This window comes from Ictidomys tridecemlineatus, chromosome 9 (genome assembly GCF_052094955.1).
Source record: "Ictidomys tridecemlineatus isolate mIctTri1 chromosome 9, mIctTri1.hap1, whole genome shotgun sequence".
NCBI lineage: Eukaryota > Metazoa > Chordata > Mammalia > Rodentia > Sciuridae > Ictidomys > Ictidomys tridecemlineatus.
Window position 1 is genome coordinate 116,570,727 of NC_135485.1, and position 14,719 is coordinate 116,585,445.

General features: G+C 31.7%; 1 protein-coding gene across 8 annotated transcripts in view; it reads right to left on the bottom strand.

The window, feature by feature from the left end:
- The window catches only part of Rapgef2 (Rap guanine nucleotide exchange factor 2), a 251,730-nt gene that overhangs the window by 95,869 nt on the left and 141,142 nt on the right, over positions 1-14,719 (bottom strand). For 6 of the 8 annotated variants that reach the window (XM_078021947.1, XM_078021949.1, XM_078021948.1 and 3 more), the window contains 2 exons: positions 14,221-14,388; positions 11,750-11,767 (listed from right to left, as the gene is read on the bottom strand). In XM_078021947.1, the coding sequence (XP_077878073.1) occupies positions 11,750-11,767; positions 14,221-14,388 (186 nt within the window). The remainder of the gene's footprint in view (positions 1-11,749; positions 11,768-14,220; positions 14,389-14,719) is intronic. The other 2 variants (XM_078021950.1, XM_078021946.1) reach the window with 1 other exon arrangement.

The window sequence follows — 14,719 nt, forward strand, 5'->3', positions numbered from 1 at the left end:
TTTATTTATTTATTTTTGATATTGGAAATTGAACCAGAGGCCTCATGTATGCTGAATGCAAGCTCACCAGCAAGCTACATCCTGCCAGAAAATTAATTATTAACAAACACGTTTTCATGTCTCAACAACCTAATGTTTGGGAATAAGTATCAAAATACATAAGTGTTCAAAATGGCTCAACAGTCTTCACTCTAAAAGACAATGGCAACAATTTTTAAATGGAAGCATTAATCAATGGACTCCACTACCAGGAATAGGACTGCCTTCCCTTCTGTTATAATTAAATACATTCCAGACAGGAGATGCTTCCAAGTAAATTAGCTTGGAAAATAATTAAAAATAGAAGACTGTTTCTACATGGAAAATATTTTAAATGCCACAGAAATTTTTAAAATATTTTCTTGAAAAAGAATTCAGCCTACCAATATGGCCATGTGAGTTTAAGATGACAAAGTTCAGTCTTCCTTCTTCTAAATAAATTAATAAACACACAAAACCCAAATCACACATCTAATTTCTCCCTCTCCTTCAATGCTATTCAAATTATTATGACTATTCATACAAATTGAGTTGTACTTTAAACTATTATCTACTATCAATCAGCATAGTATATGCTGATACTTTAAACATAAGGATAATTCTAGAATATTTAATGCACATATCAGACAATTACAATAGTTAGAATTGCTACCAACTAGCCAGACAAATCACTTTCATGGGAGAATACATCTCCTGAGTGTGCCATAAAGTAGGACTTCACAGTATTGACAACATGTATCTATGAAGACACATTGAAAAGAGTAAGACCTACATTTATTCATTTTACAAATGATCCAAGACTTTAAGTGAGATAGGACAAGAAATAAGAAATTGCAGATCAACTTCAGAAATCATCTTACTGAGTGCAACAGACTTCAGCAAAATATATTGGGTCATATAAAATGCTTATGAAAAGACTTAGAAACAAACCCATTTTCTTGATGGGTTATGTTTAACAGGAAATAAATGTTTTCTCCAGGGCATGAAGCAAAATAAAAGTCTGTTGGATCAAAATTTTAAAATATATGCCACTCAATTCAGCAGACTTTTTTAAGATTTAAAAACAAATACTAGCAAGATATGACTACTAAACTCAATCTCATACAAAACATGGTATTTACAAAGAAGCAAAAATAGAGTTTGGAAGAAAATGAGGCAATTAGTTAAGGAAGAAATTTCTCTGAGTGAGAATGAGGCATGAGCCTGTGGTGACAGTTTACCACTCAGAACATTCATCTGGCTATTTCAGTTCTTATCAAGGGAGGCTCACCATGACAAACATAGGTGTGGAGACATTTCCAGTCTCCTTCTAAAGGCAGCTCTATGTGCTCAGGTGTTTATTCTGTTTTAGTTTCTGATTCACACTGAACAGCAGGGCACAATCCTAAGTGGCCAGCCACACTTTGTGATGACAAAGGAAATTAGCCATTGATGTCTTAACACAGGCAGAAAGAGTGGCTAGAAAAGGCCTGAAGGCAGCATCTTTATTTGGATAGAAAAGAAAAAAAAGGAGTCAGTGAAAAAGAGAAAATGAGATATTCAAAGTATAGGAAAACAAAGAGAGAATTCTAGAAATATAGTAAGAGGATTTTTAGAGAAGACAGACATTTCTGGGTAGTTTTTATTATTGATTGACTTAATTTTTCTTTTTTCTAACCAAAATAATCTGTAACAAATTAGATGATCCTGAACATCAACATTAAAGAATGCTTTTAAAATTATTTTGATGATAATCTTTTTGTGGGACAGGGATTAAAACTAGTCTTACTTTAGGGGTTGGAGCTGTGGCTCAGTGGAAGCGCACTGCCCGGCGTGTGTGAGGAATTGAGTTCAATTCTCGGCACCGAATAAAAATAAAATAAAGGTCTGTCAACAACTAAAAATAAAAAAAAATTTTTAACTATCTTACTTAATTGGCATAAAACCAAAACCCCATTTTTAAAGATTACCCAACAGATACTTTATAGGTATGATGAAAAATGTATATCACATAATATTTTGCATAAAAAAAATGTTAATAATGTCATAAGTCCACATAACAGCTCATAATTACTGTAAAAGGTGAAGGTACTCAAAGAACTTTACAGAGGGGAAAGCCAAAATAAAATAAAATTCCTAGGGCTGGGGATGTGGCTCAAGCGGTAGCGTGAACGCCTGACATGCATGCGGCCGGGGTTCGATCCTCAGCACCACATACACACAAAGATGTTGTGTCCGCCGAGAACTAAAAAATAAAGATCAAAAATTCTCTCTCTCTCTCTCTCTCTCTCTCTCTCTCTCTCTCTCTCTCTCTCTCTCTCTCTTAAAAAAAAATAAATAAATAAATAAAATAAAATTCCTAAAGAAGAAAATGACCTACATAAGAAATGATAAGTATTAAATTAAAACATGTACAGAGCAACTATGAAATGGATTATTAGTACCCATTCAATATAATTAATATATTTGAAACATAATTATTTAATGTAAAGCATTTTGAAATTCTGATTCCATCCAAATTTAGCTTGGAATCTTCTTATTTTTTTCTATGGTCTATAAGTTAAACAGCAAGAAGAAAAAGGAAGTATAGAAGGACAAAAAGATCACACAAAAACAAAACTGTCAAATTCATAGGCATACAATTTGTGTCCCTGAATTCAAAAGAGCCCTATGCTTGGCTTAATCCTTTGTTGATGTCATCTTTCAGTTCCTAATAATTTTTGAACAAGGGGCCCCACGTTTTCATTTCCACTGGGCCTCACAAATGATGTCGCCAGTTCTACATAAGGTAATGTAAAAAGTTTTATAAACAGAGAGAAAGAGATTAGATATGTATACAGATATATAGATATATGTTATTTTAAAGAGTAGCACTAAATTAGGTGCAGATTTTGGATTTGCCAAGCCTCCACAAAAGCATAACTATTTCTTAAAATCAATTAAAATATCACTACACCCCTCTGTGTGTGTGTGTTTGTGTGTGTTCTGTTTCTCTAGACAACCCTAACACACCATGCAAATAAAATTTGCAGAACCACAGCTATAAGAGTGGTCCTCAAAGTATGGCCTGAGAATTCCTGAGACTTTCCTGAGGTTAAACTATTTTCATAACAATACTAAGGTACTTGCCAGTTTTATTATGCTAACATTTACACTCACATGGAAAAGCAAAACTGGGTAAACTAGGCTGACTTCATAGCACATATCAAGACAGTGGCAGCACAAGTTATATATGACTGCTACTAACAGGATTATGCAGAAGTGGGTATCTGGCATATATTCCCTATACTTTCTTTTGTCTTTTCTTCTTTGGGGGCTGGAGACTGAACCCAACACATGCCCTACCACTGAGCTACATCTCAAATCTGATATTTTCTTAAAAAGGAACAGTTATTTTCTCACTTAAAGGAAAACAGCTCATGGTATTTTGCTGATAGTAAAATATAAGCTTTCAAGTGAAAGTTCAAATTTTGGAAAACTTCTATCTAACACCACAAGTTTGGCATTTTCCTAATAATTAAGATCTTTTTTAAAATGAGACCTGTGGTGATTTCAACAAATGTGATCTTTTTATATCATATAATGTACCAAAATTCAAAGTTTGCTAACTCAGTGACCAATATATGATATTATAAATCCTGCATAAGTACAAACATTCAATGTGTAAGACCAATGGGTTTTAATAAAAGAAAGTAAGAGAGTTCACTGACATGGTTTTGTAATTCTCATTGCACCTAATCTTTTAAAAAAAATACCACTTGTCAAATTTTGAAGTAGAATATTAAAGAATATTCACAATTATTGTTGAAAAAAAAACTGTTAAGGGCTGGGGCTGTAGTTTAGCAGTAGAGTTCAATCCTCACCACCACATAAAAATAAGGAAATAAAATAAAGGCATGCTGTCCATCTACACTACAAAAAAAAAAAAAAAAAGGGAAAAAAAACTGTTGAAATACTCTTCCCTTTTCCAACTACCCCATGTGAGGCCAGATTTTCTTCATATGTCTCGCATACTTCAATCAGTAAGTAGAACACATCACGATAGACTGAACACAGAGGTAGGTGTGGGAATCCAGCTGTCTTCCATTAGACCAATTTAAAATATTTACAAAAAGTACAAAACACTACCACTCTTCTTATAATTTTTTTGTTTTATGAAATAATAATTTTTTCCTTAAAAGAACTCTTATGTTAATGTAAACTGGCCTTATTACTCTTTTTAAATTAATGAATAAGTGCATATTTAAAATTTTCTTGTTTTAAATTTCTAATGTGGTAAACAATGATTAGATAATTTATATATAAGCAAAAGCTTGTTGGAGCCCTCAAAAAGTTTTGAGAGTATAAGGTAGTCCTGAGACTGAAACGTTTGAGAACTGCTGCAACTAGAAAACAATCAATCTCTTAGTTCCCTGAATGAACCCACTGTCATCAACTGTCCTTAAATGCCCATTTCAGAGGAATCCTCTGATTGACAACTTAATCCACTTGCAGAAAGGTTAGCTGCTCTTCTGACCTAACGTCAGTATGTGCCAAATGTTAGACAAAATTTCATACCAAAGAGAAATAACTGGAGCTACCAAGTGCTCATCAAAAATGCTCATTGTTAAAGGCACTAATATCATCAAAAATATCAAGAATCCAAGTAATCTCAACATCCCAGGTGGCTGAGGGCGTGCTTATTTAATAAATGAACAAATGCCAAAGTAATATTTTTTTCCAAATCTTTCCCTCCATATTCCAAAGTTTTTAAAAATTTTTTTCACATTTAAATTTTTCACAAAGAAAGGGACAGAAAGTAAAAGTACAGTGATAATTTGCACAAAGGAAAAGTTACATATTGAGATTTTAACTATATTTTCACTCCCCAACACCTTCTATATTGTACTAAAACCACATGTGATGTATGACCACTACTGTCCTCACAGGCATCTGAATATTTTCTTTTTCATCCTTAAGCCATTCCCATCTGGACTACTCTACCACTTATCTGAATTACTCCACCACTTACCAAATCAGCAATTCATATTACAGATTTTGCCCTCTCATGCCTCATTATTTCTCCTCTAGCCCCATTACTCCATTCTTTACTATGCCCAACTACTGCCTATCTTCCATTTAATACAAGAAAGGAAGATTTAAAGGGGATAGAGGTGAGGAAACTGCTCTAATACAAACTGTTATTCATTAAGGGTTCCCAGTCAATAGATTTTAAATTATATTTCCAAAATACCTTCAAAGTTATTTTTAGCCTATGTGTAATTTTATCAATCAAAAAGAATGCTAGATACATCAGTAAAACAGGTATGTTCAAGTCACTCAAAAGTTTATTATTGATATACTTAATAACACCACCTGTACACATAAAAAACGCTAAATTTAATGTTTGGGGTTTTTTACCAAAATCAGAAAACCACTGAGATATAGCTTTTAAATAGACGAATTGTATAATATGCAACTGATCTTAAAAAAAACTATTATTTTAAAAAATACTAAGCTATAGAGTGGTGGTTATATGGATGTTATGAAAAGTTATGAAAGTACACTAAATTATACACTTAAGATCCGTGTATTATCTTTGTGTAAACTTTATGTCAACTTAAAAATATAACATAAAGTGAGACTAAAAAAATAGTAAGTAAAAGGTTTGTTCCTGATTAGACAAAAATTTAAAAAGGTATTATTGAGATATAACAGGAATGACTACACCTTTTAGAATAAGAGGGAAATTTTACACAAATAAATAAGCAGTTTATTTAGTAGGACTTTTAAAATTATGTTAATATAAATAATTAAGATACTTCTTTAATCACTCAACATTCCAAAAAGTAAAAATAGATAATTTATTATTATATTAATTGTAAAAAAAGATCAATTCAGTACTGTTATAAAATAGGTCTGAATATCAAAGTAGATTTTTTCAAAGAGACTTTTTTTTAAAAATCAGCATATAACCCTAGAAAAATCTCATGACAAGGAAAAAACAAAGAAAGAAATCACATAAGAAATGAAACCGTAAAAGATGAAAAGGATCTTTGCTTTTGCAACTAAAAGCTAAATTTTAGCCAAGTATATTTAAAACATGCGTAAGCACAGAGCTACCCATGTTCACAATGAGAGGCAGCACAAAGTGGCAGTGATCTTTTTGACAAATAAATTGCTTGAAATATTGCATGACTTGCTACACAACACCCTTATTACTTTCCATTTCCAAGTGCAACCAAAAGATAGGTCCAATTATGACATCAATACAAGCTTTCTTTCAAAAGGGAATGAAAGAACAGTAAATCCCAGTGGACACCGTAGTTCTGTAGCAGAGATGATGTAATCTATAAAAATAGACATCCTCCAACAGAAGCTGAAACTTGGGTAAACAGCACACTGCATACTATTCTCAACTGCCTTGCATGAATTTGCAATGCATGCTGTTAATAGCGTGAGAGAAATCATTTTATGTTTTAAATTATTTCCTGATTTACATTTCAATGTCTAGCCATGCTCCATCATGTAATTTCCCAATCCATATAAATTAAATCAATATAAATATCTGATTATAACTGCATGACAGAGAAATAGTCCTCCCAAAGCAAGGAGGTTGAGACCACTGCAGCAGCTGTAACATGCTGCATTTTGCCAGAATTGCAGCACACATGGCACAGTACTATTACATTCACCTATTGTTCAGAGACATTTCCATAGGGAGTTTTCTGCAGGATTTTTAAAATGCAACATGATCCAGGTGAAGAAAAGCCAGCAAACCTGCTGATAATGAGCATGAAAAGCAAAGAATATTTCTGCTTCCTCTAAGACGCTCTAATGCAAATATAAAACATCAGGAATATGTACATAATACATAATAAATAGTCTCTAGCAAAATTTATGGGGTTTTTTAAAAATATATACTCTAACACTCTCTCCATATCCCATTTTATCCCATTCTTAATTACCTAATTAAGTTTTTACATTTCTATTGAGCTTTCCTCGATAAAGAACAATTGGTTTCAAATTCATCTGTTGGTATTGGTATATGGTTAAAATCATTAAACATTACTGAAACAGCAAGAACTGGTCACAGAATAGATCACCAGAAAGTAATGAATTAGAACTTTTTAACAGTTTTATTTTTGAAGAATAATTATTTCCACCTTCTTTCCCCTAAATACCACTGAAACGCCCCTCCTCTGAATTCTTACTCCAATGGCCATGTTCTAGCCACCATTTCTATTCCCATTACTTAAGGAGGTCTTCAGTACCACCTTGTCATCCTAACTCTCCAAGATCTATTCCATCTTGAAATCAAGTAAGTTTACCAAAATATTGATCTCAACATGCCATACCTATGATTTAGGCACTCTGGCATTCTTAGTCCTCATGAAAATGTTCGACTTTCAACAGAGCTGCCAAAAATCATTTTATCCTGTAACATCTACATCTCTGAACAAATGGGATTCTTTCTGCGCAAAATATTTTTCCTTCAGGTAAGACATTAAAGATCATTCAAGCAGCCAGTAAACACACACCTGTAAACTCAGCAACTTGGGAGGCTGAGGCCGAAGGATCAAGTTAAAAGCCAGTCTCAGCAACTTAGTGAGGCCCTAAGCAACTTAGTGAGGCCCTGTCTCAAAATAAAACATAAATAGGGCTGGAGATGTGCTCAGTGGTTAAGCATCCCTAGGATCAATCCTTGGTACAAAAAAAAAAAAGTCATTCAGGAAGCCATTACTGATTTCTCAAGGTGTCCCATATATGTACCTCTCTATACTTAAAAGTTCTTCCCTATAATTTTATTTATATGGAGTCCATGTTGTTCTATAAGGTCAGTGAGGGCAGAAGTTTGTCAGTCTTATTAATCTTTGTATCACTACAATCTGGCACAGACCTGAAAAATGGTGAGTACACAATAAATATTTGTTAAATAAGTAAAAATATATAAATTAAAATATTAAGCTTTTCCTACATAATATAAGAAAAAATGGCATAAATTTTCTAAAAATCCCAGTTCACAGAGAGACATAATGACACCATTAAAGACAAATACTTTAGGTTCAATTAAGGAAGCAAATGCATGATGAATTTAAATTTTAGAAGAATGGAAATATTAAAATCACTAAGACATTTCCCTATACTTAAAGAATTTCTTGTATACATAAAAACATACGGTTAAATATCACATGAATAAATTATAGTCAGGTGAGAAATGAACTGAGGTAATATATGAAATATTCTAGGAAATTTACTGGATATACAAATCATTGCTATATTACTCAAAACACATCTTCTTACTACTAAGTAGCAAATAGTTAATTAAACTAAGGAGATTTCAAAAAGTTCAGTAACAGGGCTGGGGTTGTAGCTCAGAGACAGAATGGTTAACTAGCATGTACAAGGCAAGACTGAGTTCAACCCTTAGTCACACACACACACACACACACACACACACACAATTTAAATATAGCCAACTATATATTAAGTGACAACAAAGCCATGACATAAGTGAATATGCTGCCTATTTCTAATTTAAGAACAAAAGCTCAAGCCAAATAGTCTAATGTCAAATAAATATACATAATCACAGAAATTAAATGCTCTAGTTTTTTTTCATTTATTTTATATATAAACAATTTCTTAAATTAACCAAACCTACCAAAAAATCTTTAACTGAAGAAACCAACTTAAATTTATCTAGAAAAACAAAAACCATAAAGAAATGATATGTTTAAGAAAACAGGATATATGTTTACCTTGATTTAAATATTATACAATAAATATATACACTGAAATATCACATGGTATCCCATAAATATGTACTTTTTTGTTTTTATGTAGTTTAAAAAATAAGTTTAAATTTTAAAATGCAGAAAAGCTAAAAGAAGGGGCTGGGGCTGGGGCTCAGCAGTAGAACGCTCGCCCAGCACGTGCAAGGCGCTGGGTCCAATCCTCTACACCACATAAAAGAAAAGCTAAAAGAAAAACCCACTTCAGAGATTCATAAGGTATACCCTAGGATTCGTTATTTTTATGTAGCCATTATGAGAAATAGGACTTGTCTTATATTACTATGAAGAGTGATCTTATAAAACTGAGATTGATTTTCAAAAGCCTCAAATTGTTCTTATCACACTGGTACCACATTTTATAGTGTATCACTACTGATGATAATAAAAATATTATCATAATATATTATATTGTATTCAATTTAACTTATATTAATTTATATGATATTTTCTTTTACTTTTATCTACCCAACGAAGAACTTGTACCCTAGCCTACTGAAAAAATCAATATATATTTATTAAACAGTTCTCTGAAGTATTTTTCCTATATTAGAAAAGGAGCCTAATAAGCAGTGTGGGAGATAACGTTTTACATGACTAATGGGTTTTCATTATTTCAAAAATTTTGCACTGAGCATATTTGGGGGAACAGTAGGAAGCAGGTAAAGAGTTGATCCGTGTGGAGAGCATTTAGCTTTCCAGCCAGACCAGGAAGTCTGATATGTCAGTTGGAACACACAACCTCCACAGCCCAGGCACATTTTCTTCAGTCCAATATCTCTCTGTACAATTTTTGCTCTTTCCAATCCAGGAAGGGAAAGAACTGTTTTTTCATTATATAAAAGGAAGAATAAGCCAGGCATGGTGGCGCACACCTGTAATACCAGCAGCTTAGGAGGTTGAGGTAGGAGGATCAAGAGTTCAAAGACAGCCTTAGCAGAAGTGAGGCACTAAGCAACTCGGTGAGATCCTATCTCTAAATAAAATACAAAAAAAATAGGATTGGGAATGTGACTCAGTGGTTGAGTGCCCAAGTTCAATCCCCAGTACCCCCCCCACAAAAAAAAGGAAGAATAAAAGGCAACAGAAGTGGTACATACCAGGTTCCCACATCACTCCAGTGAGGTAACGTTAAAAGGGTCTTTCCTCCCCTTTGGTTCTAATACCTCTCTTCCCCATTTTTATAAGGGAACTCAAATTTTCCTACACACATAAACGTCTAAAGTAAATTACCCACAAACACAGAGAAGAAGGCCTAAAATTATAGATAAAATAAACCTACCCTACTCTGAAGATTAATAGAAGATAAACCATTGCCTGTTCAAGTCCCAAGTCAGCCCCTTTAGAGACTGATCCTAAATCTTCTGCCCCTGCTAGGTACCTTATCTATTTACCTGTCTCTATAATCGATTCACTGTAAGACTGAAAATTCATGATACAGCCAATTTTTTGGCCATTTTAAATATAGTCATTGCCTCCAATAATCAAAATATAAGAAATGCTAATAAAAGTCATCTCTAATCTTCCCACCTCACTGCATTTAAAATGCTTATTCTCTCTGCAAACATCACATAATTGCCTTGAAAAAGTCCTGAAAACATTCCATAATAACTACATGAGTATTCATGTTTTTGAAAAAAAATCATTATGATCTTCATCTTCCTTCAACTATTGCTACACATCTAATTTTAAAAACAGTATACAAGTATATATCATAGTGCATTAAATTTATGTTTTATATCAGAATTAGACTAATTTTTCATGCCAAAATACAGGATCAATTATAGAATGAATTATCTTTTAAAACATTAATTTATATATTTTAAGACTTATTCTTTCTAAATGAAAGTTTAAAACACTGATCAATTAAAAATTATATATAATTTAGAAATTATACAATTATCAGATTTTAAAACTGTACCAAAAAATTTTAGGTTTGCTACATCATTTAAAAATTAGAAGTGCTTCTAAAAAAAACAATTTAGCAATCATGCCACCAGTAGAATGTTAAATGTAATCTCTGTAAAACATAAAGAAGTTGCCTCATTTTAAGTTGAAAACTATACAAACAGTTCATGCTTTTAAGCAAGGTTACCATATTAATAGTCAAACATACTATATTAATGATAGCTTTCCTTGTTGCAAACTAAATTATTCATGATCCTGTCTCCCTACACTAAAACACAATTAAAAAAAATGTTTCTCATTACTTAACCAACTACTTTCCATAGATAAATCAGTTTTTCTTCCTTAACTCCAAATTCCCTGATAACCTCAAATTTGACCCCAAATTTAGAAAGACTAACACTGAAAAGCATAGATTAGTAATGTATTGGCATGAAAGAAATGAGCAAGAATATTATTACAGGCCTCTTGATTGTAATGTGGAATGAAAAGCATGACATCAGGTTAAAAGCAAAGTACAAATAAGAAAATACAGGAAGTTTGAAATACTTGTTTCCTTTTGACTAAGAATTTTTTCTGTGTGAGCAAAATTTTGCCAAGTGAGCTCCCAAAATGCTCTCACATTGGGATTCTTGAACTTTAAAGTTATCATCTATAAGTATTAAAAATGCAAATTCCTAAGAAATTTTATGTTTTCACTGAAATTACAAGCCCAAAATTCTATTATGTCTCTGTGTCTTTTTCTCTTTTCTTTATTTGTAAAGCAAGTTAGTAAAAAACAGTGCTCCATTCATTCTTAAAAATAAGTAGGCTGCACTTGTATTCTTTCTCAAAGAAAGTAGACAATTCATCCTCGATCAGTACAAATTAAAGAACTGATGCTATCACCTAACCACTGATCATTACAAAGTTTCAAGATATTTTACTAAATCAGGGCAAAAAAAAAAAAAAGGACAAGACCAAGCAAAGACATCAATATTATAAACTCATTAGTTACAATGCAAATTTACAAATAAGATTAGTGTTAGAAGATCACACACATATTACAATACCTGAGATTTAGTGCATTCCTTTGAGCCAAAATGAAATGAGTGCCATAGAGGAGGAAAGGAAAAGATGAACATTATCAGACATGCTATATTACATCTGCCAAAATGAAGATAATGTTAAAATCAGGTTAAGAATGACCATATAGAATTGGCTGTGTATAATGCTCCCTACGATCTTTAGCCATGCACTTCAAATGCACTTGCAATCACTTCATGTCACCTGTGAAGTATACTCATGCAATTCTTTTAAAAGAACTTTCCACCCTCAGTCTCACCCTATTAACCATTTACTTTCAAAGAAATATTTGTTGAGAATAAAAAAATTAGACCAATAAATAATAATAATATTCACTTAATTTTTTTACCATGGGGTATCAAATATGCAAAACAAAATTTTGCTGTTTTCTATATTAAAATTAGGTATTTAGGTTAAATAATAAAGAACATTCAAATAAAATTAAGACATAATTTGTACCTCCAAAAGATAATCCAATGCTATATTGTTCCCAACTTAACTCATTTAGTAAAATTAATACCAACATATCACATATTAGTAAACTGGCATATGATCAATTAGTAATCAAATTAAATTTTTCATCCTAGTATTCACTTATCTCTAAAAGTATCTGTAATATACTGCTAAAAACCAATTAAAAGATGTTGCAGCAATATAAAAAGCTATATATTTTTAAAAATAGAGCAAGAAGGGGGAGTCCTATAGGAAAAATAAATGAAGCATTCATTACTTCCACAACAGGGGAAAAATGGGGTGGAAGGGAGAAACAGTTATAAAATAACCCTCTCAACTTAAGTGTGACAAATATGACCATAAAATTAAACTTTTAACACTGAATTTTAAGTAATTCACACTCCCTATGACACTCTCAGTTTAGAAATAAATTTGGAAAAACAATTCTAAAACCAGAATTATATTAACAATATAGTAGTGGGCTAAAATATTATGATCTATATTGTAGTATTAATATGTACATCTATTCTTAATAAATATTTCCTTTTTTCATGATGCTAAATCAACACTAAAAATATTACCTTCTTTTATTAACAATGGCAACAAAAAACCTTTCATAGTTTTCTTTTTTCTTTTTAATATCAAAGTCCCTCCAACAGACCAACAAAGCTGTCTTTGTGATGAGCAAAAAGCAGCCCCGTCCAAATGAACTCAATGAAATGATTCAACTATGAAATTCATGTTAAATTAAAATAGTGCATGGGCAGCAGAAGGAATAGGCAAGTTGCTAGTGGTCAAAATAACATTAAATATTGAAATACAACATTTAAATAATATTTCTCTAAGAAATAGAATATATGGAGCATAGGAATTAAATATACTACTTATACTACTTAACATTACTAAAATTTGAGAAATAATTTGAATCTATGTACATTATTTCACGCATTTTGTATTTGCACTTAGTTGTAGAAAGAAGAGAAAAACAACTGAGAAACAGAAAGTAGTCATCATTTACCTTTTTTTTCATGTATTTATTTTTAATTAATTTCCTATATAATAATCACTTGTATGGCAGCATTACATGCACAGATAAACTATCTTCTGCCTGATTTTGACATATCCAATAAATCAAGCTATTTTGTTTTTGAAAAACCAAAGATGAGAAAAATAAGGCTCTAAACTGACTTTATAGAGATCTTGTACAAAGCACTCATTATCCATGCATGTCTTGGTTCCCTCAAACATTAAAAACAACTTATTTATCAAATTATATGAAATAATTGACAATCAAATGGATTATAGTGTTTAAGAGGATCTTTGAACCTATTAGAAATATTTTAGAGCATGTTCACATTAAGATTTTAAAAATCATCATTTCATGGGCTGGGACTGTAGCTCAGTGGCAGAGCACTTGTCTTACATGTGTGAGACACTGGGTTCAATCCTCAGCACCACATAAAATAAAGATATGCTGTCCATCTACAACTACAAAAAAAATTTAAAAAATTAAAAAATCATCATTTCAAATTATTCTTATCTTTGTCTATTTATTAAAAAGAATCTCAGATAATTTTCTCACAATAGTGTGAAAAGCTATGAAAATTAATATTATTTTTACATATCTACTTTTTAAATAAAATTAAAAACAGTAGGCTATCAGTCATAGGAGGGGGGTATGCACAAGAGAAAGCTAAAATTTTGGATTAAGGTAAGAAATTTTAAAATATACCAATTACAACTATATATGTGTATCACAAAACTAATCTTCAGAGAACATTTTAAGAAAAGAAGAGCTAAACAGTGTCTTTTGACATCTTATTTCAACACTTCTCTTAAATCTATTCATATCATGTGTGTTTCCAGCAAAATTTGCATTTTGGATGGTAAGTATATTATAGAAAAGAATTATTCATCAAAAATGAAAAATTTTAAATGTCATTTAACAAAACTCCCAACAAAAAACCCTAAAGATAAATAAAAATATTACACTTGTATAACTTACCGTATGATAGCCTCTTGGCAAAGGTGGTTTGCCCACAGGGTAAGGATCCACAGTGTCAATAATTGTCTGTCTTTCACCTTTCTGGTTGATTTTTCTAAATCTTCTTCGAGACTGTCTATGGGAGGCTTGACGCTGAAAATATTCTTCATTTTCATCCATATAGTCCACCTGAAATAAAACCCCCAAGATACTTCATGTCTCCCAACATGACATTCCATATTAGTATTAGAGACAAAAATAAAAATAAAAAATTTTTTGAAACTTACAGAAAGTCTACATTCATTCATTTTGCAAAGGCATTTGTAGACAAACTACCTAGACAAATTTTAAGTATGTTTGAACTTCTCTGAAACTAATCGGTTCTGAGTAACTTTGCTTTTATGAAGAGGCATTTTCAGTTCCACTGAAGACAATATGGGTAACTCTTGAATTTCCTGTAGTTTCAAAGGGAAGGATATTTTCAGTAATCTTTGTACTGATTTATTAGTGAAAGATCTCA